The 25,010-nt window shown below is 36.5% G+C and overlaps 1 protein-coding gene across 27 annotated transcripts in view; it reads left to right on the forward strand.

Annotated features, from left to right (window-relative positions):
* Positions 1–25,010, forward strand: part of TRDN (triadin) — a 225,163-nt gene that overhangs the window by 60,014 nt on the left and 140,139 nt on the right. For 26 of the 27 annotated variants that reach the window (XM_059467539.1, XM_059467542.1, XM_059467548.1 and 23 more), the window contains 6 exons: positions 4,360–4,419; positions 7,095–7,154; positions 8,531–8,590; positions 11,127–11,186; positions 11,476–11,670; positions 16,360–16,419. In XM_059467539.1, the coding sequence (XP_059323522.1) occupies positions 4,360–4,419; positions 7,095–7,154; positions 8,531–8,590; positions 11,127–11,186; positions 11,476–11,670; positions 16,360–16,419 (495 nt within the window). The remainder of the gene's footprint in view (positions 1–4,359; positions 4,420–7,094; positions 7,155–8,530; positions 8,591–11,126; positions 11,187–11,475; positions 11,671–16,359; positions 16,420–25,010) is intronic. The other variant, XM_059467562.1, reaches the window with a different exon arrangement.

Here is a 25,010-nt window from a genome sequence, read left to right on the forward strand (position 1 = left end):
TGCAGTGGCACCTGGACTGCATGACCAGGAGATTGATAATCCAGCAGAGGCACAAGGGATTGATTATCTCTCTTTACAAAACTCTCCTGAGCATCTAGATATTGTGTTCCAGATAGATTTTGCAGATTTTGAGCTGCTTCTGGAGTCTGTTTAAGAAATATGTGACATAATTGTTATTACTATTACTACCAATAAGAGTTAATTACACATTATTTTGGCAAAAAGTTAGAACAATAGTAAAAAATATCAAGATAAAAGTATATGTAAGTACAGAATTTCTGTCTAATGGAAGGTCCAATGACAATTTCTGATTTTTATGGAAAACTGATCTCACCAGTGAAATGAATTGCCCTGCATTTCTGGGAAATAGCTCTAATTGAAACAGGCATTGAGAAGGAATGGGAAAACGTTTATTTATGGTATGACTTTTCCCAAAATCACTTCACTAATACATTACTGTTGGGGTGAGGTATGGAAGAGAACAATGTAATGATGGTTAATTTGCTGTAGCTGAAGACAAAGTATTTGAGACAGCTAAATAGATAAATAGAGCTAGATCATACAAATCCTAGTGTTCTAGAAACCCACATAATCTCACCAAGTTAATAAATTAAAATGCATATTTCGTGCACAGACAAATCTGTCTCACCCGATTTCTCAAATTACAGCTACAACTACGCCTGCATTAACTTTAACCTGGAGAACATGGTACAGATGGTAACATAGCTGTAGTTTCCTTAAATTATGTATTTGAATCTGGAAGTCTGTGCCCCTTTCCAGACCAAACCCTTTTTTTTTTTTTTTCTTTTCAGCATTCCTTCAGGAAGAATTAAGTTGTAGCCATCTAAAATTGCTTTGCTTCCGAATGAAAGCATCTAGGCAGAGATTTAATGCTCTCTGACTAATGCACTCCAACTTCATTGTATTAGTTCATTTATCTTAACTTTCCTGAGAGTGCTGCTCTGTAGACAAGCACTCAGTCTGTTAGCTGGAGCAAGCAATCTCTGCTTCATGCTTACTGCACTCAGCACCTGGCTTTGCGCTAAGCAGCAGACTTAAGACTTACTCAGCTGGAAACTATTTTTGCTTCTTTTAGGTACAGAAGTAGTGCCTTACTACACCTCTTCTTTTCACACTTTCTGTTTTGGAAGGTGGAATGCCTTTGTTGGAGAACTTAATCCAAGACAAACTAAATCACGTCCCCCTTCACTATATCTTCAATTTGATGCAAATAAAATCTGTGATGCTGATTGAAATTAGGAAAATCCTCTTACATATATGAAACCCTTCTTATTTTTATTTTTCTGTGAAGTAGATAGCAATATTAAATTTGGAATACATAGTTAAATTACCTTAAAATTTTCCATTATAAGCTTCTATTGTAGATTATTTATATATTTATCGCATTCCAGTCACTTAGGATGAGATTTCCCATGTTCATTTATTTGCCTCAGGCTGAATTTTCATTCAAAGACATGCAAAAATGTTTCAGCAATTTCCAAAATCTAGGTTAGTGAAAATTAGGTTGGGGTGTTATATTTTTTCCAATGTTAATAAGACTTCAGTCTGAGCCCATGGCTTTTTGGTATTCGCAAGGAAGTCCAAGAAAATTACTTTTAATTTGGAGAAAAATTTTAGCTTCCACCATTGCCAATCAATCTACTTGGTTTTAAGTCTATTTTTTCTTATGGATGTCACCAGCATCCTAGTAGCAAAAGCAATAAAAGAGGTGATCTTTTAACTACAAAGTGTGTCATAAAGCTAATAAAATGGTTGAATTCAAGTTGAATGAACAGTTTTAGTTTCAGCATTTTTCAGCTGAAGAGTGTGTAAGTAGTCCTAAAAACTTTTTTTATGTTTGTGCTCTTTCTTTTCCTCTTTTTTATTATGGAAAAAAATATCCAATCAACTCTAATTTTTTTCACAGAAACATGGCAATATGGCCAGCCTGGCTAATTCTAAAATTGAATGATTGCACCTGGAATTTTGGGCTTGAGAAAGAGCAAGTATTAAGCTCTTGACAAAGAAAAATATATCCAAATGACAAAATATGGAAATGATCTGTAGACAGTGATGTATTTTCTATGACAGAACTTTTATAACTACATATGAAATTGAACATGAAAATATTTCAGGGGAGAGTTAATATGTTAAGAAACATCAGATTTACATTTTTCAGAACAAAAGCTTCAGTGGGTTTTGTTGGTCTTGTGACTGAAGCGTCAAAAATGGCCAGTGATCACAGCCCTGAAACATGAACACTTTAATTTTTGGCAGCACCTGCCCTTCCCAAATAAGGGAAGCCATGGCTCTGACAGTGCCCATAAGAGGTAATGATAAACATTACAATCTGAGATTAGCAACCTATGAGGCTATGGGGATATCAGCACACAGGATAAGGCTCTCAAACTAACCAGAGATCACCTTCAGCCTATAATTGGGAAGAGAAAAATAGCTTATGCTTATGCCAGCCTGGTCTCTGCTTATCCACATTCCAGGCTCCCTGCCCAGATACATCAAGTTACTTTTCTTTCTCAAGAAGGGGCCAACTTATCCCTTCTCCATGTTTTAAGCTGTAGTCCACAAAAAAATATTAGTATTTCCTTGTGTTTTTGCTGTTTACATCATTTTGAGAATGTGAAACAAATTTAAATTAGATTTTTCTATCCACTTTCAGTTCTACTGACATTCAGTTCAGTTAGTGTTGTTCAAAGCTCATTTTATGGGTTTGCTCTGTGGGTATGGGTTTTGTTTGTTTTGATTTCTTTTGGGTTCTTTGGCTTGTTTTCCTGTTGTTATGTGGGTTTTTATTCTCAAATCATGAAATAAGGAAATGTTATAGAAAAACTACTTCAAATTTTAAAAAACCGACAATAATCTCTCTTTCACAAGAAAGATGCCCTGTGGATAAAAACAAGCTTTCTGATTATCAATCTGTTCTGCATAGTTCAGCTGTATTTTTTGGCATAGAGACTACAAGAGCTTTTGTTGAGTGTGCAGAAGCTCATGTTTCACTCACACTGACCATCACATTGTTTGCAAAACTCTGCTGCTGGTCCTGCCAAAACTGAAAAAAGTGCTTAGGATAGAGCCAGCATCTGCAAATACAAATGCAAGATGTAAAAGCATGCTACAATTTCTGCAAAAATACTCAGTTTGGAGAATGTTTATTTTCTTGGTGTGCTCCTAGGTCTGCTAAAGCATTTGGATGAGTTGCAGTCTGTAATTCATTCAATAATACATTGCTGGTGCTGCTGTTTTCTTCACAGCCTGTTTTTTTAGTGTAAATTTGCTATCCACATTCTTTAAAGACTTTGAAATATCTCTCTTCAATCTTTTTCATCTGTACGGCTGTTTGTTATCACAATAATTTACTTGTTATGACTGAAAGTGAATTTTGGATAATCCAAACACATGTAAGACATAATGAATTTACTGAATGTTCTGAATTATTTTTCTTAATCATTACAACTTGCTTTTTAATGTGGAAACACTCAGCCAACAAAAAAGTGCTTGCCCTTTTGTGAAATGGCATTCACTGCAGAGCTGGTGAAATGAATAGATAAAAAAGCATAATATGCTTGTTTATAAAGCTCACTGTCTTCTAATCAGAATTTGTTTTACTTTTTTCCCAGAAACCTAGGTACAGGAAAGAAAACAATATTTCCCTGAAATTATGAAATTCTAGTCTTTTAGTAGTATGGGTTTACTAGGAATGAAACCATGAGTAGTTGGGATTGAACCCCTTCATACCATGGTCTAAGAGCTAGGTGGGCAAGAGAGTCTAGAAGGACTCGTGTTTGCCTGCCTCTTGCAGGACATGGAGTCAGTTGTGTTTTGAACAGCTGCTCTTCTTCCTGAGGTTACACTCTGATTAAAAGAGATGTTTTCTTGTTAATCCATCCTGTGACGGAAGTGACAGCTAAAAATAAAGAAAAAAGTAGCATAGAAAGCAATATGCTGGTCAGTTTTTTTGTTAAGAATAGAAAGCAATGCTGTCAAGGGCTGAAAATAATTTCCTCTGCCAGAAATCTAAGAGTCAGGGTGGTTGTGTAATGAGACCAAAACAGAAAGGACAGATTAGATTGAGGTTGCTGAATAATCACTTCTTTCAGGAAAATATGGTCTGATATTTGAAGACTTATTCAAGGAAAATATTTCTCTTGGACCTGGAATTAAATGTTGACATTCAGAAGGTCTATACATAATCAAGTACCTGTGACTCAGAGCTAAAATCCATTATTTGGGTTTATGAATGCTTTTCCTTGATCATTTTCGTGAGATAATAAGTGTGTTTAATACATCTAGATTAAAGATTTATTGTGAGCTGGGGTTTATTTATTTGTTTATTATTTGTAGCAACACAGAGAGACAAACCTGAAAAACAAGAAAAAACTGAGAGGAAGGAGCCCCCAAAGGGTATGTATTCAGCTTTTGATATTCCTTGCCTTTTTATCAGTGATTCAAAGTAGTCTAATCTATTGACTCTTAGACTGTTCTTGTAAATCCCAATAATGTTTCAGGATGGAGGAGGTGTTGTGAAAGCCAGCTGGAAGGAGAATGAGGTTTTTAAAAACAATTTGAATTAATCACTCTACAGAATAGTTGAAATTATATTCAGATAGTCTTTACTGTACTAGTAAGTTAGGTAAAAGTACCTAGAGCTCAAATTGGTGTTCTTTTTATTTTTCTTGAATAAATCCAAGCATATTATTTGCCCTTGAGAATATTTTCCACCAGAATGTAATTAGTGAATTATAACTTACTGGAAATGGTGCATCTAGACATTCTGCTTTGGAAATCTGCTTAAAATAGAGAGAAAAAGGGAAAAAAAGAAAAAAAGATGAAGAATAAGTTCCTCTCTTAATTTCAGACACACCGGGGAGAGTTTTTAGAGAGAATTTAATAATTTCCTAGTGGTGTGTGCCAACAACAAATTACAGATCTGTTGTAGGAGTCAGAATCAGGACACTGCTTGCTCTCCACCCACAACTCATGAGTTATCTCTGGGTTACAATAGCCACCGTCTATTTTACTTTTTGTGAGGATATTTTAGTGAAATGAAATTTTGGTGGAGTGCAACCACTTGTCAAAACAATTCTTCTGAGAACATGTCCTTTGCACTAACCTATGGCTAATGAAGTCTTGGGCTGGAGGAAGGAAAATATTCTGTAAAAGCAAACAGGCCAATGATCATAATAAATTACCAAAACAAGAAAAGGGAAGACCAAATATCCAGCCACAGCAAACTTCTTCAGGCCAAAAATTCAAGTGAAGGTGAACTTCCTGAAAGCTGTGCTTGACAAGGCCTTTCTAACAGTCTCTGACTGGAGCTTTTCCATTTCATGTAAGCAATTCAAAGTCCCTTGGGCTAACAAGACTGATTTTAGAAGTTAATGGCAGGCATATAAATTGGCGTGTCTCTTAGAATGAATATTTATTGGTAGAAAACAGAATGATGATAACATGGGAAATTTTTTATGGGGTTTAGAAAAATTACAAAGCAAAAGCAAAAATGTCCCATATTAAAACATGAATTTATCTTTAAGACTTCTGTTATAATGTGGAAAATCTGTGGAACTCTTCAACCTGATTTCTCACAGGAGAACAATATTTAATGTTTTATTAAGTTTCTTAGAACAAGAAAAAGATTATCACAGCCAAACTCAGATAGTCAGTGAAAGAAAATGATAATTATACTGCCTTAGCTTGCCATAAATCCTATTAATATTCTGAATACCTAGTAGTATTTTTTCTTGAAGTGAACTATTTGTTTCATGTAGTGAACTATTGCCAAACTGCTACGGAAACACTACTGTGTATAGAGATTCTCTGTATTCACAGTGCTAATAAACATTACTTTCAGACTGTACATTAAATTTCAAAACTAAGACTATGAATGTGTGTCTTTCTAAGGTCCATTTCATTATAGTGTGACTGGGAGACTCTAGAGACTGCATCCCTGTATTTTTGCTGCTTATTTTCTGCATTAAATATATTGCCTTTTCAAGATTGAGATAATGGAGTGTATAAATAGCATCCTATTCTAATCTATAATCAGCTTCTGAGATGAAGTTTAAGAAAGTTATTTAATGACACAGAGAGTAATTAGGAGTGTCTCAGTCACTTAGCACTGTGTCAGAGATGTCAGCCATATTCTCAAGCATTTAATCACTGTATTGCTTAAAAATGCGGAAGCCTGAATATTGCCTACCACTCTTCTTTTTGCATCCAGTTACATATGGAGTCCATGGTACTGTAAAAGAAGTTTTTAATCTCCTCATGTTAGACAAAACGAGTTTCCCTAAACTTGGATGAAATCTCCACAGGAGTTAGACTTAAGCTAGGCTTGCATTTTCACAGCTGTTCTTTCAGAAGTGCTCTAAAACCCACAAGCTTACTTTCATTTTCTGGAACATTACAGTGTAATTGCAAAATCCTAAGAAAAGTGAGTGGAAAATGTTCTGTGAAAGAGTGGATAGCATAATGCAGTTTCCACTGCCATAATGTTAGTTTTGCTTTGCACATACTGGGTACCTAATTATGGTTCTGTTATCATCATTGCAGGGACTGATCTCAGCTAGTGTCCATGTCTGTATCCATTACTTACCATCCCTGTCCCTTACTGGTTATCCATTTCAAGCCAGCTGGCAAGCCACAGATGTATCATTTGCGCATGTGATTCTCTCCTGCTCCGAGACTGATTCCAGGGTTTTTACAACCTGTGTCTGACTGAGTATGGGTGGCCAAGGTGAAGCCCTCTTCCTATCACAGGCAGCAGCATTTACTGTGAGCTGTGCCTTAGTAACCAACAGTTTTCTGGAATTCTTCTGGAATTGACAGACAATTGCAAGAGCTGATGTTATGCAGCAAGCAGCTGAGGCATGTTACCATGGCAGTAACTCGTTAGCCAGAGCTGGCTGCTCTCACCCTGTAGTATGATGTACACTGGGAAAATATGCACGGGGCAGCTCAGCAGTAACACACTCTGCCACTTAGTATCCCAAGGCATCCTTGGTGAAATTGTTTTAAATTCTTAATTTTTCCCACTTTTTCTTTTTGGGTATATATATAACACTTTTTTTCTTTCTTAGTGACAAGTAAAGACAAACTGGAAAGACAAGAAAAACCGGAAAAAAAGGAAAGGCATGCAGGTATTTATTTAATGTCAGAATTTATTTTATATTAGGAGGTACCCTAAAGCTTATTCTCTACTCAATTTTCATTTAAGTATCCCTTCAATTGCAGAAAAAAAAGAGTTATGAAATATTATGAATAAAAATAATGAAATAATAAAAAATTTGCAGTCTTAAACACTAAGTAGCATTTAATATTCCTTCTGCATGTTTTTTGTTGGTTTGGTTTTTTCCTGGGGAAGGGAGACAATAAATTTTGTACTCTGGATTAGTGTAATCTTATGATAATCACTAAGTATTTCCAACACTTGCAATAAGAATGGTTGCTAAGAGACTATGGTCACCCAAGAAAAAGGCACCTGACAGCCCTTTCACAGAGGTAATCAGGAAGGCCATGTGGAAAAAACATGCATTTTAAATAAAATACTGCAAAGGGCCACTGAATAGCCACTGAGTATGCCAGGACCAGTTCTTTCAGTAGTTACTTGCAGTGAACAGATATCTAGCACTGTTTTATCTTCCCCAGGTCTTACTTTGTTTTTAAACACCAGCTCCATGCTCATGCATACATTTTTCTGTTCCTAGGGTAATCTCATACCCTGTACTCAGATAGGGAACTGTGTGTTTTCACACACATGATCCCTGTAAGTCACCTCAGGGCACACCAGCCCATGCATATATCAGTTCTGCACATCCATGGAGAAGTTACTGTGCACACTTTATTCCCAAAAATTAGCAAATCAGAGCCCACACAGGAGACTATTTCATATTACCCACTACTCAGTGACTACTGCATAACTCGGCTGTATTCTGAAACCTGAGCCAGAAATCTGGGACCTAGAGAGCAGTTAATTTCAATTTGTAAGGTGGAAATTAAAAGCAAACAAAAAGCCCCAAAGAACATTAGTTATAATGTCACTGCAATTATATTTGTAATTAATTATAGTGTTTAATCATTCATAGCTGGAAAAACTGTTAGTTCTGTGGAGTTCAGAAATCCTTCAGAAAGTGTCCAAAGTAATAAACAAGAAAGCCAAAAAATAACAATAAACCAAAATAAACCAATAAAATACAGGATATAAATATATTAAAAAAGAAAAAAAGCAATAGAAATAAGTACGACTCTTTTGGACTCTTTTCTTTCATGGGATTACTGGAGCTAGAAAGGCTGCTGCTCCTCCAGACAATGGCAAAGACCTCAGCGATGGCAGATGAGATTTTGAAAGTTCCAGTTCCATGTTTTGGCATCAACAACAAACAGCAGCAGCTGAATCAGTCTTTCTCATTCTTTGCATGCATGACCATTGCGCCTACTGGTGTTTCTTGACCCTTTTTCTCATTCAAATGCAACTTTTTTTTATAATGACCATTAAGATTATTGGCTTTATTTCTAGCTGTTCACAAAGAGAAACCTGAAAAGCCAGAAAAACAAGAAAAGAAAGTACCGCCTAAAGGTATTGGTGATCATTATTAAGAGTTGTACAATTTAGGTGTTTGAAATCTTGGGAGAGTGTGGAGATAAGTATTTAAAGTACAAAGCTCTTCTAGTTCATGTTGAATGCTTTTTGGGTGTTGTCTCTTTTGCTTAAGGAGGTATTGATCAGCCCGAGTGAAACCTTGCTCAGCAGACTTTTTTGTGCCTTACTCTCCTGTTCTGGTGCACAGAGTTTATTACAAATCATCCTTACACACCTGCAGAATGAAACCTATGACTATTTTCTTTGCATTCCTTGATGCCTTTTTCTCCACAAAAGGATTCAATAATTTGCCTGAAAAGAATTTTTTCTCTTGTTTATTAGTTTTCATCTGGATGCAGACTAATGCAAGAGTATTTACTATCTCTCAATCTGGGTCTTCCATCATATCCAAAAATAAAATTTCATTTTCTTGCCTTTATTTTTTTCAAAAACATTTTAATTTCAGTATATGATTTGCACTGTCTTCTATGGCAGCAGTGGCTTTGGTTAAGATTTACACATCTAATAATTATCATTTATATTATGAAGCAATATTGTGGGTATGTGAGGGGTGGTTTTTTCTATTCTTTTGACTGATAATTCCATCTTTGGCTATGTTTTGGGCAGGGAAATTTAAAAATCCAATAGCCTTGCTCTATTATGCCATTTTTAAAAGACTAACATTTATTATCGCTTGGCATTTGAATGTTTTTCTCTGAGGTTAGATATTTCTCCATGGCAGATATTTCTATAACGAAGTTCATTTTCAGTCTTTGTCTCTTTTTATTTTACTCAGTTGACTCTTGAAGAAATAGTGTACAACCAAATTCATATCAGTTTGTTATGGCATTGAGATTAATCCCATGTTGAGATGCATGAATTATCTGGGTTTAATTTGAATATGTTCAGACAATATCGGTACAAATGTTCAAATCACTCTTTTTTTTACTTGATCATAGTCTAAGGAGAAATGTAAAACAGAAAGTAAAAGTGAAGAAAGAAAGAAAGCAGAATGAAGACTTAAAGCCTTAAAAAAACTCTGAAGGGTAGCCATCGTCCAGTCTCTCTTTTACAGGGATATTGTTCATTTTTGTCTACTTTGAGTGTATAGCTTGAAAGTGTGGGATTTTTTTTCATAAAATGAAATCATGCTGAAGTAAGCCAGAGAAAATAAATGCCCATAGTGTCTGTGTTGATTTGGAAAGCAAATAACTTCCAAGAATCACTGAGACAGTCCTAATAAGCAGCTGGCCTCTTTGCCCATTTATCTTCTGCTAGCTAACCCAAATAATCACTCAGAGCCTTAATGTGTTTAATAGCAGCCATGACTCCAGTCACTGGCTGGAAAATTTTATGAAGGATTTGGACACTGTAGCTGCAGATCTTTGTGGCTGCAGTGTGACATAGCCATGCTGCCCTCTCTTGGGTAGTTTCCCTGCCGTGAGCCCCTATGGCATCAGGGCTTGAGGTCAGTTTTCCTCAGCATGTCCAAAGGTGCATTTCTGCCAGCACTGTGTTGCTGAGTTTTCCATTGCCAGGCCCACCTCCCTTTTCTCAGGGATCTGCTCTAAACTGGATTAGCTACCAGCAGTGCTGAGGGGCTGCTTCAAACCACTTGCAGTCCCTAGGAAATGAAAATGTTCAGGTTCTGGCCAGCTCGGGGGAATGGACATACTGAGAACTGTGTGGCTACTTCCCACACAGTCAGCAGGTTTTCTTTATGCTCAATACAAAGGCTCAAGATAATTCTTGAGACTCTGGTAAAGGCTCCAGAAAGCCTCAATGATATGAGTGGTTTTTAAACACATCATCTAAAAAATCTTAAAAAAATAAAACCAAGTCTAAGTATCAATCATGTCTCGCACAGGATGGAGTTCCAGGATGGAATTCAGTTAGAGAGGATTGTTATTATGTAGTTATCTGTTGAAAGAAGTGTAATTAACTCTCAAGGCTGGTTTGTACTGGTATTCTGTCTGGATGGTGACCAGGAGGGCAAAGATCAAGGTCTGCATAAAATTTTAGCAGGCTTTCTGGAACACAGTCATGTGTGTGTGTGTGTGTGTGTGTGTGCGTGTTTACACAGTGTATCTTATGCAGACATGAACTCACTCAAGCTGGGCTCTGAAGTGAACACCAGACTTATGGCTGTGTTTGTTGACAATGAGCCCAAGCTAAGAAAAACACCTTTGTGTAAGACAAATACAGCCACATGGGTTCCTGTTGGCTGTAGCACAAAGCCAATTCCGTGTCTGCTCAGCACTTGACATGAGCAAGTTTGTTTCATCTGGACTATGTCGTAAAAACATTCCCTAGGAAGCTTCAGATCTGTGTGACTCACTTGTCTTCTTGTAAGGGAGCCTCAACAGATATTTTGAAGTTTTTTTACCCTGCTATATGAAACTGAAAACAATTTTGAAAACTGGAAAACAGGAATTGTAAGGAAATGTGAAATTTCCAGTGATGATGTGTTTTGGCAATATTTTCTTGTTCTTTGTGAGATTTTTCACTAATATACAGTTGTTCTCATTTCTAGTAACTCAAAAAGATGCACCCGAAAGACATGAAAAGACTGAAAAGAAAACTCCTCCCAAAGGTATTTATTTATCTATACTACCGGTTTTTAAGCTGAATTGACATTGAAATGCATAAAGTTTATTTTATTAAAGCAGAGATTTTAAATGTGTGTGAGAAATCAGCTGCATGAAACTAAAATGAAATGAATATATAATCAGAATTAAAATGTTTCTAGAACATCCAGGGTTTAAGTCTATGCTTGATCCCTTTCAAAATCTGTTGAATTTCAAAGTGAGAATAAAAGTGGCACTGAATGTTATGTTGGGGACAGAGAGTGACACTGAAAGCTTTTTCTTTATTGTCTGCAGAGGAGAAGAAAGTAAAGAGCACTAAAGTGGAAGCAAAAGTCAAAAAGGAAGTGAAGGATGGAAAAGGAGAAGCAAAGATGGCAGAGAAGGTCAAGCAGGCAGAGACAAAAACCACAGAAACTGGGCTAATAAAGGCCAAAACGAAAGTTAAGGAGGAGAAAGCTCTTCAGACTGTAACTAAATCGGACAAGAAAGGTAAACAAAATGAGGAGGAAACAGATGAAGATCCTAAAAAGGTAGTAGGGAAGAAAGAGAGAGAATGGAGTTAGATCTGTCAAGGACCAAAGTGCACCCATGAAAAACAAAAGCACAGTACAAATAAATTCCACTTGAACCTCACACTGCTAGGACATGATTACAGAAAATAAAATAAGTTTAAGGTATATAATCAGAAGGCTCAGTAAGGTTTTCATGGCTAAAGTTTCATTTTCATTTAAATCCTTCTTTACCAAGGACCAATTTCTCTTCAGATAGATCTGAGACTGTGGATTTGCTCAGTAGCATCTAACGTAGTAGATTGCAAGCAGAGTTATTTTTGAAAATTCAGACTGTCCAATAACCTATTGGGAATTTAGGTTTTTTTCTACATCTGCATGTGCCCTCTGTAACCATAAAGAAAGTAACAACAGTGTAAAAGGAATGTAATAATTTATTTAACATCATATTGTATGAGGCAGTCAGGTTGTCAGGTGTTGTGCATTATAGTGATGTACCTGCCTCATATAACTTAATGTGATTAGCTTCCAAATTTCTTCCAAAAAGGAAAGAAATCCTGTTGGTCTAGTGTAAGGAAGAAATTAAGTGATTAAACAAAGAATCAACATGCATCAACACCAGATGGTTAACAAGGTGTTAACTGTGTGCTCCACTTTGTCAGAGCAAGGCTGCATTTTTCTAGTCCCAGGTTGCACAGAACTGATTTCCCTGTGGCATTTCCACGGCACTGAGTACAATTTTGTATGAATGAAGGCAGCAGGACCTGGCTTTCTGTATGAAGTGCCACACTGCAACCACGGGATTATTCTGACATTGAAAGAGGCAGCTCAGTGTTGCATAGAGCACCTATCTGATCCTTTCAGCTGTTAACCAGTGATAAATTGCTGTGCCTGAACATCAAAGAAGCTGTCCCTGCCTGGATATCTGAGTCTGCCTGATCAGATTCTCTCAGAATTTCATAACCATTGCCCTGGACCCCTTAGGAGTTGCCTAAATTATACTTTTCTAGAAAACTGAGAGAGTTTGAGACATAGCCCACTTTCTGACATACATAGTGTGCTGAACTAGTATTTTTTAACATTTATTTGTATTCCAGTTAATTTTGTCCTTCACTTGAGATATTGGGACCTTTGAGGCATGGAATCAAAGCAGCATCTATCACACTGATTGCTGTGACCAAGGAAAAAGTTCAGCAAATTGTTCAGTTCACTTGGGAGGTGAAAATCTCTTTCAATTTTTTGTTTGCTCTGGAAGAGTTTCAGTGCACAGTGGGGTGTGCTCCATACTGTTCAGGATAAAGCTCTCAAAAAAAAGTGCTGTGCAGATGACAACAAAATATTTTAAGTAGGGATCAAAGATTACAATAGAATAGTGGTGGTTTTTTGTTTGTTGGGGTTTTTTTTCTGTGGGATTCCCAACAACTTTAGCTGATAAATATTAGCAAAATGATCCATCTTGACATCAAATATTAACAGATAATTTTGCAAGTCTGCTTTAGAGTGTTACCCAGTGACTGTGCATGGAATCCCAGCAGGTGAAAATGAGAATAAGCAGATGGAGTGGAGGAAGGAAGGAGCCTCTTCAACTGCCTTTATTACTGGAGACAGGGCTCCCCACATCTAGTGGAAGCTGCATTTCCTACTGTTGTGCTTCCTTTTCCCACCAAAAACTACTGCTGCCCTGCTGGATGCTTTAAAAAATTCATCTTTATGTTTCAGTCCCACTGTGAACCCAGGTGAACATAATCAATGCAGTTTTTCAGAGATTTAAAACCAATGCAGTTTTTCAGAGATTTCCTGATCCTGCAATCTTTACTTGCTCAAGGGAGTAGTTCTGCCAGCTTATCTGAAACTGTAAAAAATACAGCAGTGATCACATAAGAGTTTTTGCATAGTTTCATACTGAAATTAAAATTTAAAAAGAGAGGTCATCTTCCTGGGTAAATCACATTAAGCCCAATGACAAAAAAATGAGTATTTTTATCATTAAGAATCTAGTCCCAAATTTTGACATGATCTTTTAGTACTTATATGAATATTTGTGTCATCATTACAGAGCTATGGGTGAAAACTAAAGTGTGAAATTCCCCTTTTAATAAAGGACTTTGGATTAAAATGGATTTTTAGCCATGAAGAGGCACTTGAAAAATCATATTCATTTAAAATTCCTTAGATTTCAATCTCTACTGATTGGTATCATTCCTATAAACTTAAATAGGATGTTATAGTGCACCTTGCTATGCCATATAGAAGTTATATTTTTGTTATTGAGAGTTTTACATTCTGCCTCCAATTTCTTTTTTAAATCAAATTTTTTAAGTAGAGTTGCTAAAGATATTATATAAGGAGAAAATAATATAAAATCTTATTTCTGAGGTACAATCAAGATTAAGCCTTTTTTTAAAAGTTTATTCAAATCACATTTGCACAAAACAAAATAAACCCAGAAAAAAGCCCCCGCAGCAACAACAAAAAACAGATAAACAAAATCAACAACACAGTCTGGTTTATTTTTGGTCCATACTACTAAGTTTAAATAATAAATTATTTTAATATCAATGCAATGGTGTGATTCTAGGGCCTTAGGCTATGTCTATATCACAACTCAAACAGAACCAGGGCAGGCTTGTGCTCTGCCCGGGCACTGTCCATGCAGTGTGGTGTCCCCTGCCATCGTTTTGTTCTGTATCCCCTTGCAGTCTTTGGCACCATGGCCCAAGTGGTGCAGGAAATCTTCCCGACAGGCAGCAAGGATAGGGGCGGCTTGTTTTGGCTAAAGAGAAACAGGGTTTTGTGCCCTGCAATTTGCTTTCTGGGCTAAAGTGTTGGCATTGCTCCACTTTATTTATAAATACTCACTGAGACCCTATTGCAAGTGTGTCAAAGTCAGTGCAAACACTTTCCTGGCTTCAGTAGCTTTTGGTGAGCTTAAGGAAACAGATCTCTATGTGTTTTCTCACACACACACTGTTTTTTGGGGTTTTTTTTAGAAGTATCTTATAGACTTAGGGCAGATACTGTAGCCTTAAGGAAGGAATGCAAAGTTGGAGTCAGCCAGAATGATAAATGTGAATTCCCAAATATAAAAGTAAAAATTATTATGAATATTCATCAGAGGTTTTAAAGGCAATGTTTACAGCCACAGCCCTGAGTACATGCTGCAAGTTTTGCCCCAGGCTCTACAATCCTTATTAGTATGGCTCTTGCCACCTCACTAACACAAAACAGCTGGCTAGGCTTCTATCAACTAGAAAAAATGTTTGGATATTTGTTGAGTTGGTAAACCTTTTCCTAATTTCTACATCTGCATAGGAAATAATGACTTGAAAGCAGTAGCTCTTCATCCAAGGACTGCTGTATCAGTCAACAAAGCAGCAGTCACACAAATGTCTCAGCATCAAGTGATACTGATGTAGCAGTGACCTATGTATGAAAGTCAATGATGCAACGAGTGTCACAAATTTGGCAATTACAATTTGCATTTAAATGTAACAGCAATGCTATTTTAAAAAAACTTTAATTATTCCAAAGGCAGCATAATTTTATTTTGGAGTTGTCAATGGGGAGAGAAAGTGGATTTGTGAGTAGGACAGAGATCCCACAGGAGGTGGAGAGAGGAAGAGATGTAACTTCTACAGTGTAGGAACTGTGCTAGAAGGGTCTTGGACACAGGGATTAATATGCTTCACTCAAGAAAAACTGAGAACTGACTTAGCTAACCACAACTGGTATTTAGACATCAACATTAGCTTTCAAAGCAAATGCCCATTAGAGTCCACTGGGATGACAAGATTTTTTTTCTGACCTACTGAAGAATGCAGCAATATAGAAGTTATTTTGTGCTCAGTTAAAGCTGATAACTTTTCCTCACCATTCCTAATGTTAGAAATTTTTATTAAGCTCTCCAGCTCTGTTTATGTATAGGAGAAATCACAATCAACACTTCTGAAATCAGGATTTTATTTAGATTCAGAAGCCTTTATTTTTAAAAAATGTGTGTGTATATATATATATATATATATATATATATATACACGCAAATTTGATAGATGCATTATACAAATATAATATATAAATATGTATTTTTAAAGATCAGTGTTTGGAAAATGATTCTGTAGTGAAACAGTAGAATTCTGTGGAAAATCTTGTTGCCATAGGAGTGTTAAGTACACAGAGTTGTCTTTATATTCCCATTCACAAAATATACATATTTATTATACGGGTAAAAACATATTAACAAAATACAGTGATACAAAACCTTTCTCTAAATTTTCTATCAGCTGTCTGTGAAATTGATATTCGTGGATGATGAAAAGTCTATGAGACCTGTGGCTAGCACTGTGCTTGTTTGCCTTGTAGTTGTGCATGGGGTTAGGATATATGCCAAGCAAAGCTGGCCCAGCAAAAGAGGTGGAAGCTCTGGGACACTGGAAGCTCTGCACTTCTTGACTAGAAGTTTTGAGTTAGATCTGGATTACAAATTGTCACTTTCTAAACACCTGAACCACTCAAAGGTCAGGAGAAAAACCAGAAATATATAAGTAAGACCACCTATGAAAAGGCTACTGAGATGACTTTGCACTGCCAAACTTTATCTTCACTGTTAAATAAAAATGACATTCTAAATTCACTTTCTTCATTACTCTTTTTTTTTTTTTTGCTCTGTTAGATCAATATGCATTCTGTCGCTATGTGATTGACATGTTTGCACAAGGGGATTTTTATCCAGGTACTTTCCTCTATCATTGAATTCTGTTCTAATATTCTGTTTCCCTGCAAGTTTTTGCTCCTTTATGTATTAAAAGTGTGGTTTTTTATTATTGAAAGGTCTCACAAGAGCAACAAAGAGTGTGCAAATAGTTTTAATAAAGCATAAGAGCTAATGGCTGTTTTCTTAAAGCTTCTAATTTTCTGTCTACAATGCATGAATTAAAATCAAGGTTATGTTAAAAGTAGAGTCAATGGAAGGCTGTAGAAATTGCTGAAATTTTCCATGCTTCTTTTGGCTGAGATGCAAGAGGAAGGAGCTTACTGTTAATAGCTGATTATTTGGTTTACTGGGGGCTTTTTTTCTCCACAAATAGCAAGGCTTAACTTCAGAATGCTTCAAAAATAGAACTTCCATTGTTGCTAGTATATAAAATACCTTAGCTGATCCACCACTTCTGTGCTTTATCTTCTCTCTTCCCACATCTCCATTCTAATCTGTTCTAACACAGACACTTAATTCCTCACTGAAAAAAAGAAGATAGAGCTACTGATGATGAATGAGCATCATCTCATAATATTAAGCCAGTTGACCCTGACCTTATTTAATAAATACTCTTCCTGCTGAAATCTAGACATAATGTAAAGAGACATAACCCTAGGAGTGAAAAGCAATAATATTCATGAAAAGAGTTAAGGAGAGAATATTTAAGGACACTCTAAACCTTACCAGCTTTGTTTGTTCAGTTATTTGCTCAACAAGCTCTCCACAGGCACACCTCTGAACTAGTTGTTGTTTTTCTTATCTCTGCCTTGTGGCTTACATCCTCTCTTGCCGTGCCCAGGCTCAGACAGAGCTGGGAAGTCATAAGGACGTGGCTGAGAAAGAAAGACTCTCACAAAGGGGAGCGGGAGGACACAGATTTTTGTAGAGAGAAAATGAACAAACTTGGGATTCAGTAGGGAGAGGGTTCCATCAAAAGAGAGTAAAATACTGCATCTGCTCTTGGACTTCTAAAGACAAGCAGTTATAGACAGAGGGACGGCTTTAGGCTCAGAGGAGGAAAATGATTAGCTAAAGCTTACAGAGATTCAGTCATGGTTTGAGTTAAAAAATAGCACCCTGCACCAATGTGAATGACCTAGTTTCTGGATTTACACAACTGTACCATCAACAATTCACATAAGAAATACTTTCATGGAGATCTTCAGGATCTTTCTTACAGGTGTTCTGACATTTACAAGCAGCAGCAAAAAACCCCTTTTTTCTCAGAAGGCTCCCTGGCCTGTTTGACCCTCTCCTGAGGCAGAGCAAATGTGCGGTAGGAAAGGAACAGCTTGGGTTTTTCCAGTTTTGACTTTTCCAGCTACAAGGAAACTGGGAAATCCATGAAGGGGAGCAGTGAAATAGAGAATGAAGACTGTAGTGACTTGAATTTCAGAAGATAAAGACATGACTCTTCCAGTGTTTGCCTTGTGTCATACCAGTGTGCTATGACAGACTAGTGCAAGAAACCACAGGTTAAAGAGCTGAAAGACATTAAATGGACATAGGGTGATCAGATGGCCTTACAAGTGGATAAAAAACTAGGGTGACAGGTTTAGACTCCAAAAAGTAGAAATAAGTCTTAAAGTATCTTAAATAATCTAATTTTTAGGTGAAGTGGAAATGGACTACTCCTTAACATCTCCCAAAGTCCACCTGGAGTTCCATCTGTAAACTGACTGCCTTTTGACCTCTCAAGTCACTTGTTGAGCCCTGAAGTTAAATGCTGCAAATGGTTGTTGTGCTGAAGCCAGATGCATTTTTGTGGGAGGGGAAAAAAAACCATTGCCTTGAAAACAAGCTTTATTCAACCCACCAGCTGTGAAAGGCAATGCTGGAACATTCAGACTCCAGAAACACTACTCAGTGTTTCTGAGAAGCAAAGTAGAGGTCAGGTATGATCAGCCTTGATTTATGGAAATCATTGAGAAGAGTGCCACCAAACATTACTCGATTAGTTTGTTACTGACTTTCTCAGACAAAGTGCTCATTTTACACCATCCTTTTGTGAACAGAAGTATTACTGTAATTCATTTTACTGAATAGATAAATGTGGGGAAAACACCCTTTAATAACCCTAATATCCAATTAGAGTTACAATCTGGTATATTTTATCCTTTTATCTGTCTATATATTTTATGGTAAGGAACTTTGTCCAGACAAAGAGTTCTGAGTGCAAATCAGCTGAGGAATTAAATTACAGTCACCTTGACTCTACAGTTCTTACAAACATGGAATAATTTCTATCAATCTCAACATTACCATTTGTGAAGGGAAAAAAATTTTGTCATAGAAAATTCCTTTGAACAGACATATTGGGGTTTTCTGTGATTGATTGCAACAAACATGAATAACTGATTCCTTAGGCAAAATTTATAATATCATTTTTAGTTATATCATTCAGCATTTTTTCTTAGAAAGTACTTTTGCAGTGTTACTATTATAAAAAAATCATATAAATTACTATAAGATTAGGGTTTTTTATATAAATATTAAGCAAGAATTTATAGAAAAGTAGTTAATTTTGTATGGCATTTTATAGTGCTCAAACAATTAACATTAAAAGTAAAATTCAGTTCTTTAGGTTTCATTAATAAATACACTTCTTAAAATACATCAAATAATGCATTTTTTCAGTCACATCAATCTGTTGAAGGTCAGTTAATGCTCCTATGTTGATTTTAACAAATGAAGCTGAAATATTCTTCACCTGCTCAAAGTTTCATCATGACAATGCAGTCTTAGCTATAAAAAATGAATGAAATGTACACAGGGAATTCAAGGAAGACATATAAGGAAGAATTTTTGCCAAGATGCTTCATGCAGCATTAGCTGGTTTTCTTGTTTCATTGGTAGTATTTGTCCTTGATACTGACAAATTTCATGGATGTCCTCCTTTAATCCACAATAATTGTATGAATATCAAGTAAGTTCTAAGACTAATATTTTAATTTATTTATTATTTAAATTATTTATTTAATTGAATTTTAATTTATTTATTTCTCTTTATGAAAGAGAAGTATTTGAGGTTCTCAGCACTTTACAATGATAATAGTGGAGTTTTAGCCATAAACTGTTTTTTCCTAATCCAGAAGTCCTCCCCTTGAATATCATGACTGCAACAGTGACCAGTTGGGTTCTACCGATACATTTAGAGGTAGACCACTTGCGGCCTACTGCACACAGTATAAAAAACTGCTTTCTGATTTTATCTCTTGAGAAATTGGCCTTAAAAATATTTTTTTTACCGTCTGTCTAAAATGATCATGATAAGTGACAATTTCTCAGAGGAACTGCTGAACCACCTTTCATAGCTTTTCTGGTCCTATTTGTCCCTGGACTACAGTTGCTCAGCCGAGGCAGTGCTGTCTCAGCATCATTAACAAATTACTCTGCCCAAACTGCTTTGTACTCCTTCTGTCTGCCTGTAAAGAAAGAATTAATATGCATTTCTTTCAGGATTAGTTTTCCAAGTTTTCCTTATAAAGATTAAAACCTTAGGTAGAAAGCTTGATTATTTAAGAACGTTAGCTCTGACTGTGGTACCTTTATTTTTCTACTGGCATTTCCTAAGTCCAAGATAGCATTTTTAATGCAGAAGGTCACAAACATATAGTTTAATGGATATATTCTATTCCATGTATTTGATAATTTGTTTGATATTCCTATTTTTTTTTCTCAGTAGTATTTCTAATGTTCTTATTTATAGTTTATTTTTTATTGGTAGGAGAAAGGGTTCTAGTTTAGTGGAAATTTTAAAACTTGTTTTCATAACTATTTTTTATGTTAGAGAGTTGGAAATCCTCACCCATGTGGAGGGATTTCAAGGGCACTCTTTGGTCACTCTTTTAGCATGGAGCACATGATACTTTAAGTTAACTGGATCGACTCTATTTTCTTCCCCCTGTGCCATAAGCCTGTTTCCTACTCTTCCCCTGCCTTCCCTGCAATGCTTGCCAGTCTGGCACTAGTCTGGCAGATCAAGGAGCTGTTCTGATGAAATGCCTGTTTTGTTTTGTGACTGCTGAAACTGGATTCTTGCATGTCTATCTTCTGCATGGCGCCTCAGCATGTTGTTGTGCATGCTGAATTAAGAGTGATGAGCATGTCTTGGGTATTTAGTAATGAAATGCACTTTTTTTTTTCCTCATGGGCATGTTATCTACTTGTGATGTGATGTGATTTTCTTTTCTTTTTAATCACTTAGACGTTTATTTTGCATGCATACCTTTACTCTGTTCTGGTTTTGGTTAAACCACTTGCATTTCACGGTATACTCGACTCATTAATGGAGGATCTTTACAGTTGCTTAATTCACAACAAAGACAGTGGGAACACAGATGTGGTATTATTCACAATTTGGACTTTCTAAAACCTTAGCACTGAAGAACATGTTTGCCCTATAGGGATTGTACCACTACATAGCTGTTTCCAATAACAGCTATATTGCAAAGGACTGTGGCCATATCAGTTCCTTTCATCAATGTACACTTATATTTATTGTATATTTCCATTCCAGGGTCTCAAAGCCAGTCCCAAAGCCAATATGAAAGCCAATGTGTTCTAGACAATTTTACTTATCTTATACTGTTGAAAAACATGTATGACTTGGACAAATTCACCAGGATTTCTGGCATGTGTACGCTGCAAGAGAGTATCCCATAGGGTAAAAGAGTCATCTCACCTTCTCATTAAAATAATCATTGAAGCCTCACCTTTTGCACACATGCTCATAAACACCCCCTCCCCCTGCACCTCTAACCACCCCAGCCCCCTCTGGCAAACATGAAAAGTCAAGAAATTAAGGCAAATTGTGATGAGTATCCATGGGGAATCTTACAGATTGCTTGGTCCTGGAAAGTGTAGAGTGAAAATCCATCATGTCTACAATATTCTTCCAAGGCTTACCTCTTCCTCATTGCCAAGAAATATTCTGTCAAAGAGGAGGGACTATTGTTATTACACAATATGACAAGAGAAGTTCAAGACTATCAGTATGATACTTGCCATTTAATATCCTTAAAATATGGAGATACTGGTATAAATGTACATCAATATTGAAAGATCATGGACAGTATTACTGTGAAAAAAAACCCCACAACCTAGAACGATAAAGACTACTTTAGAAAGTAAAATGCCTGTATTTGCCGTGGGTGGGCTGTAGCACTGGAACTAAATACTTGCCCTCCGCTGTTCAGATAGCAAAACGCTTTAGGCTCTTGAACTATTTTTAAGTGTCACTCCTACTTGATTAGACTAGGATGTGTTATGGATATCTCAATGACAGGGAGTAACATTTCAACTTGTTACATTACATTTACATGGAGACAACTTTGATATAGTTTCCCTGGGGATATATTTAATGAAGTGCAATTAGAAAAAGAAATAAAAATCTGTCATAAAAAATAAGAAATAATATTATTAGCTTGCTGTTTGGAGAAATTCAGCATGAAAATCTTTCAACTGAGTTATGGGCTTTCACATTTGAGAGTAAATGCTAAAGGAATATTTTTTTTTTCTATGGAGAGATGCTTTCTGGTGCAAGCTACTCAATAGCCCTGTCCCCAGTGGTAGAAAACAAGCAAGCCAGATTTTTTTTTTGAGAAATACTAAAGCAAAATATGGGAGGCAGTGAGATGTTTCCAGTTTTACGTTTTAAACTTTTTACTTTTTTACTACCTGCTGAGGGAAATATTGTAACCTAAAAATTTGAAAAGACTCATCTGGAGTTTTCTTCAGAGATGGCAGTTAACTGTCCATCAGTTTATCAAACAAAAAACTGTTCACATGATGAAACCCTTGCCAACCCATTTGTTTCTGTGGATGGCATAAATGATGATGATTGAATGAAAGAACTATTTATTTCTCTAGTAATATCCTGGCAGAGTTTTCAATGAGTTTGAAAAGAAAGAATTAATGAGCAGTAATTTTAAATACATGTATGAGAAACTGAAAATTAAGTTTCAGTTTTCTAACTAATTTATTAATGTGCAATTCTTAAAATAAACATTATCTGTCATTTAGAGTTAAATATTGCTTCCTTAAACTTCTATTCAAGAAACTATGAGAGGATATCCACTGATCCCATTTTAACAAGACTCTTGTCTATGACTGCTCCTCTTCCCATCCCAAAACCTGTCTATTTTGTCAAACTCTGAAATGACATTGGTCTCTCAAAGGAGATGTTATCAGCACAATCCTGACACCATCCCACAGAGGCAAAACAACTACCCATTATTCCCAGTTTGTATCATCCCACTGTGAATCAGAGCCAGATGCTGGCACATGAAGCTGCATCTGTCAACACTCTTATGGCACTTCATTGTAACTTGGCCAAAAAATTTCAAACTACTCACTCTCTTGGAAACAGCTACAAAGGGAATGTGAGGTATTCTGCTTCTGCAGAAAGGAATGGATGTCTTTCTTTGATAGTTCACTGCAAGCTTTCTGAGGATCAAAATTATGAGATACAAGAGAAAGACACAAACATTTGCTGATGAGTCTAAAAATGCTGAAATGAGTCTAAATCTTCAATTTTAATGGAAACAAACCAATTTAAGCTGTGAAGGCAGAGAAATTTGAGTAACCAAATTATTCTCACAACTGCGTTATGTTTATTGCTAAAATTTAGTATTAAAAATATTTCACATAGTTCAGTAAGCAAGTTTCAAATGAAGGGTGATTTCAATGGAGGATCATCAAAAGACTCAACTACTTTAGTTTTGAAAAGTAAGCAATTTAGAAAATAAAGGTAAAAGTTTTATGCCAAAACACCCCTCCTAAACAGCTAATAGTAAACAAATAGTTTCCTTTTTAAAATGTAAAACTAAGTTTAGCAAGGGACTTTGTAAAATAGTAATTGCATTTAATGACTCACTGTCATCATTGATTTCCAGTTAGAATTATTACAGCAGATACTGATGCTACAAAAAGTTTAAAAATGGAGGCATTCTACAGGCAGCGTGAAGCAGCCTCAAAGTCACAGGCACAGATTCTTGGAAGGGAATGTAACTACCCTGATATCTACTGGAGAAGTAACACAATGAGGCACAAACAGTCCAGGAAGCTCCTGTAAATTGATGACAGCTCCCTGACAGAGGCAGTGCAGGATCCCACAAGGACTGGTGGCCTCGTGGTTACCATGGTTACCCCATAGTGACAAGCAGGGAAGGCCTTGTCAGAGATGTGAAGGCTGGGGGGCTGCCTTGGCCACAGTGACCCTGAGACTGTGGAGTCCAGCAATGGGCAGGGGAGAAGCAGGGCAGCAGGGAAGATTGCAACCATGGATTTCAGGACAGATGACTTTAGCCTCTTTAGGGATCTTCTTGGAAGAATCCCACGGCAACAGATCCTGTGGGAAGAAGGGTCCAAGAGACCTGGTTGATATTCAAGGATCACTTCCTCCAGGCTCAAGAATGATGCACCCCCAGTGAGCAAGAAAACAAAGAGGGCAAGAAACTTGCATGTATGAACAAGGAACTCCTGTCATTACTCAAGTGTAAGCAGGAAATACGCAGGAGATGGAAGCAGGGTCATGCCACTTGGAATGAATACAGGGAGTTTATCAGAGTAAGTTGGAGGCAAGGCTCTATCATAGAGTTCCTTAAAGTAAACAAGACAGGCAACAGCATCTAAAATGCCTACCATTTCAGTAAAGCAGGAATCCTACATGGGTTACAAGAGAACATTTGTCTTTGATGAAACATGATAACACACTATCTTCTCCTTCAGACAGTTTTAGAAGCCCAGGTTATTAAAATTATAACTGAGCTAATGAATCTGTTATCTTTAAAATATAATTTTGAAAAATCTTAGGGAAGTTAGCCACCATAGATTGAATCTCTCAATTTTAACAACAAGGAAAATACCTGACATCTATACAATGTGCCTTTAAACACCTCCTGATGCTGAATACACTGAAATATTATGAAGAAGGAAAAAATATGTTCTGAGGGCCTTCCACTTTTCTCATGCATTTTTTGTTAAAAATGAAAAACCTGTATCTCTATTATGAAACTAGAAGTTACTCTTCTAATCCCAATATAGAATTCTATGCTGTCTCTGCTGGAAAATGAGGAGGATCACTTTCAACAACAGTAATGGTATTACTTTACCATATCACATAGATAAAAAGAGCATAGAAAGGATCCAAAAGTACTTTGACAAAATACATTCCATCATGAAGCATTTCAGCTTAGCAAGAATTCCTCTCCTCTTCTGGTCTGAGAACATCAAATGCAGTAGACAGAGGAGTGTTTGGCTTTGGCCTAAACAACACATCCCTACCTTGTTTTATGCCCACCTACTCATGCATCTCATCTGCAGCCACTGGGACTGTAAGCTGTGGCAGATCCATTCCTTTCACCATTCTTTCTTCAGGTGCAACTTTCTTTTGATGTCAGCTTTCTTCCTGCATGTATCTGCCCAGTCAAAAAGATGTTTAACTTATGACATATACCTATAGTGAGTCAAAAATGACTTTATTCTTTCTTCATCAGGAACCACTATTCCTCCCTCTGAAAATTCACCTTCCTTCCTATTGTTTCACTTTGCCCTTCAATACCCCC

Source organism: Ammospiza nelsoni, chromosome 3 (genome assembly GCF_027579445.1).
Source record: "Ammospiza nelsoni isolate bAmmNel1 chromosome 3, bAmmNel1.pri, whole genome shotgun sequence".
NCBI lineage: Eukaryota > Metazoa > Chordata > Aves > Passeriformes > Passerellidae > Ammospiza > Ammospiza nelsoni.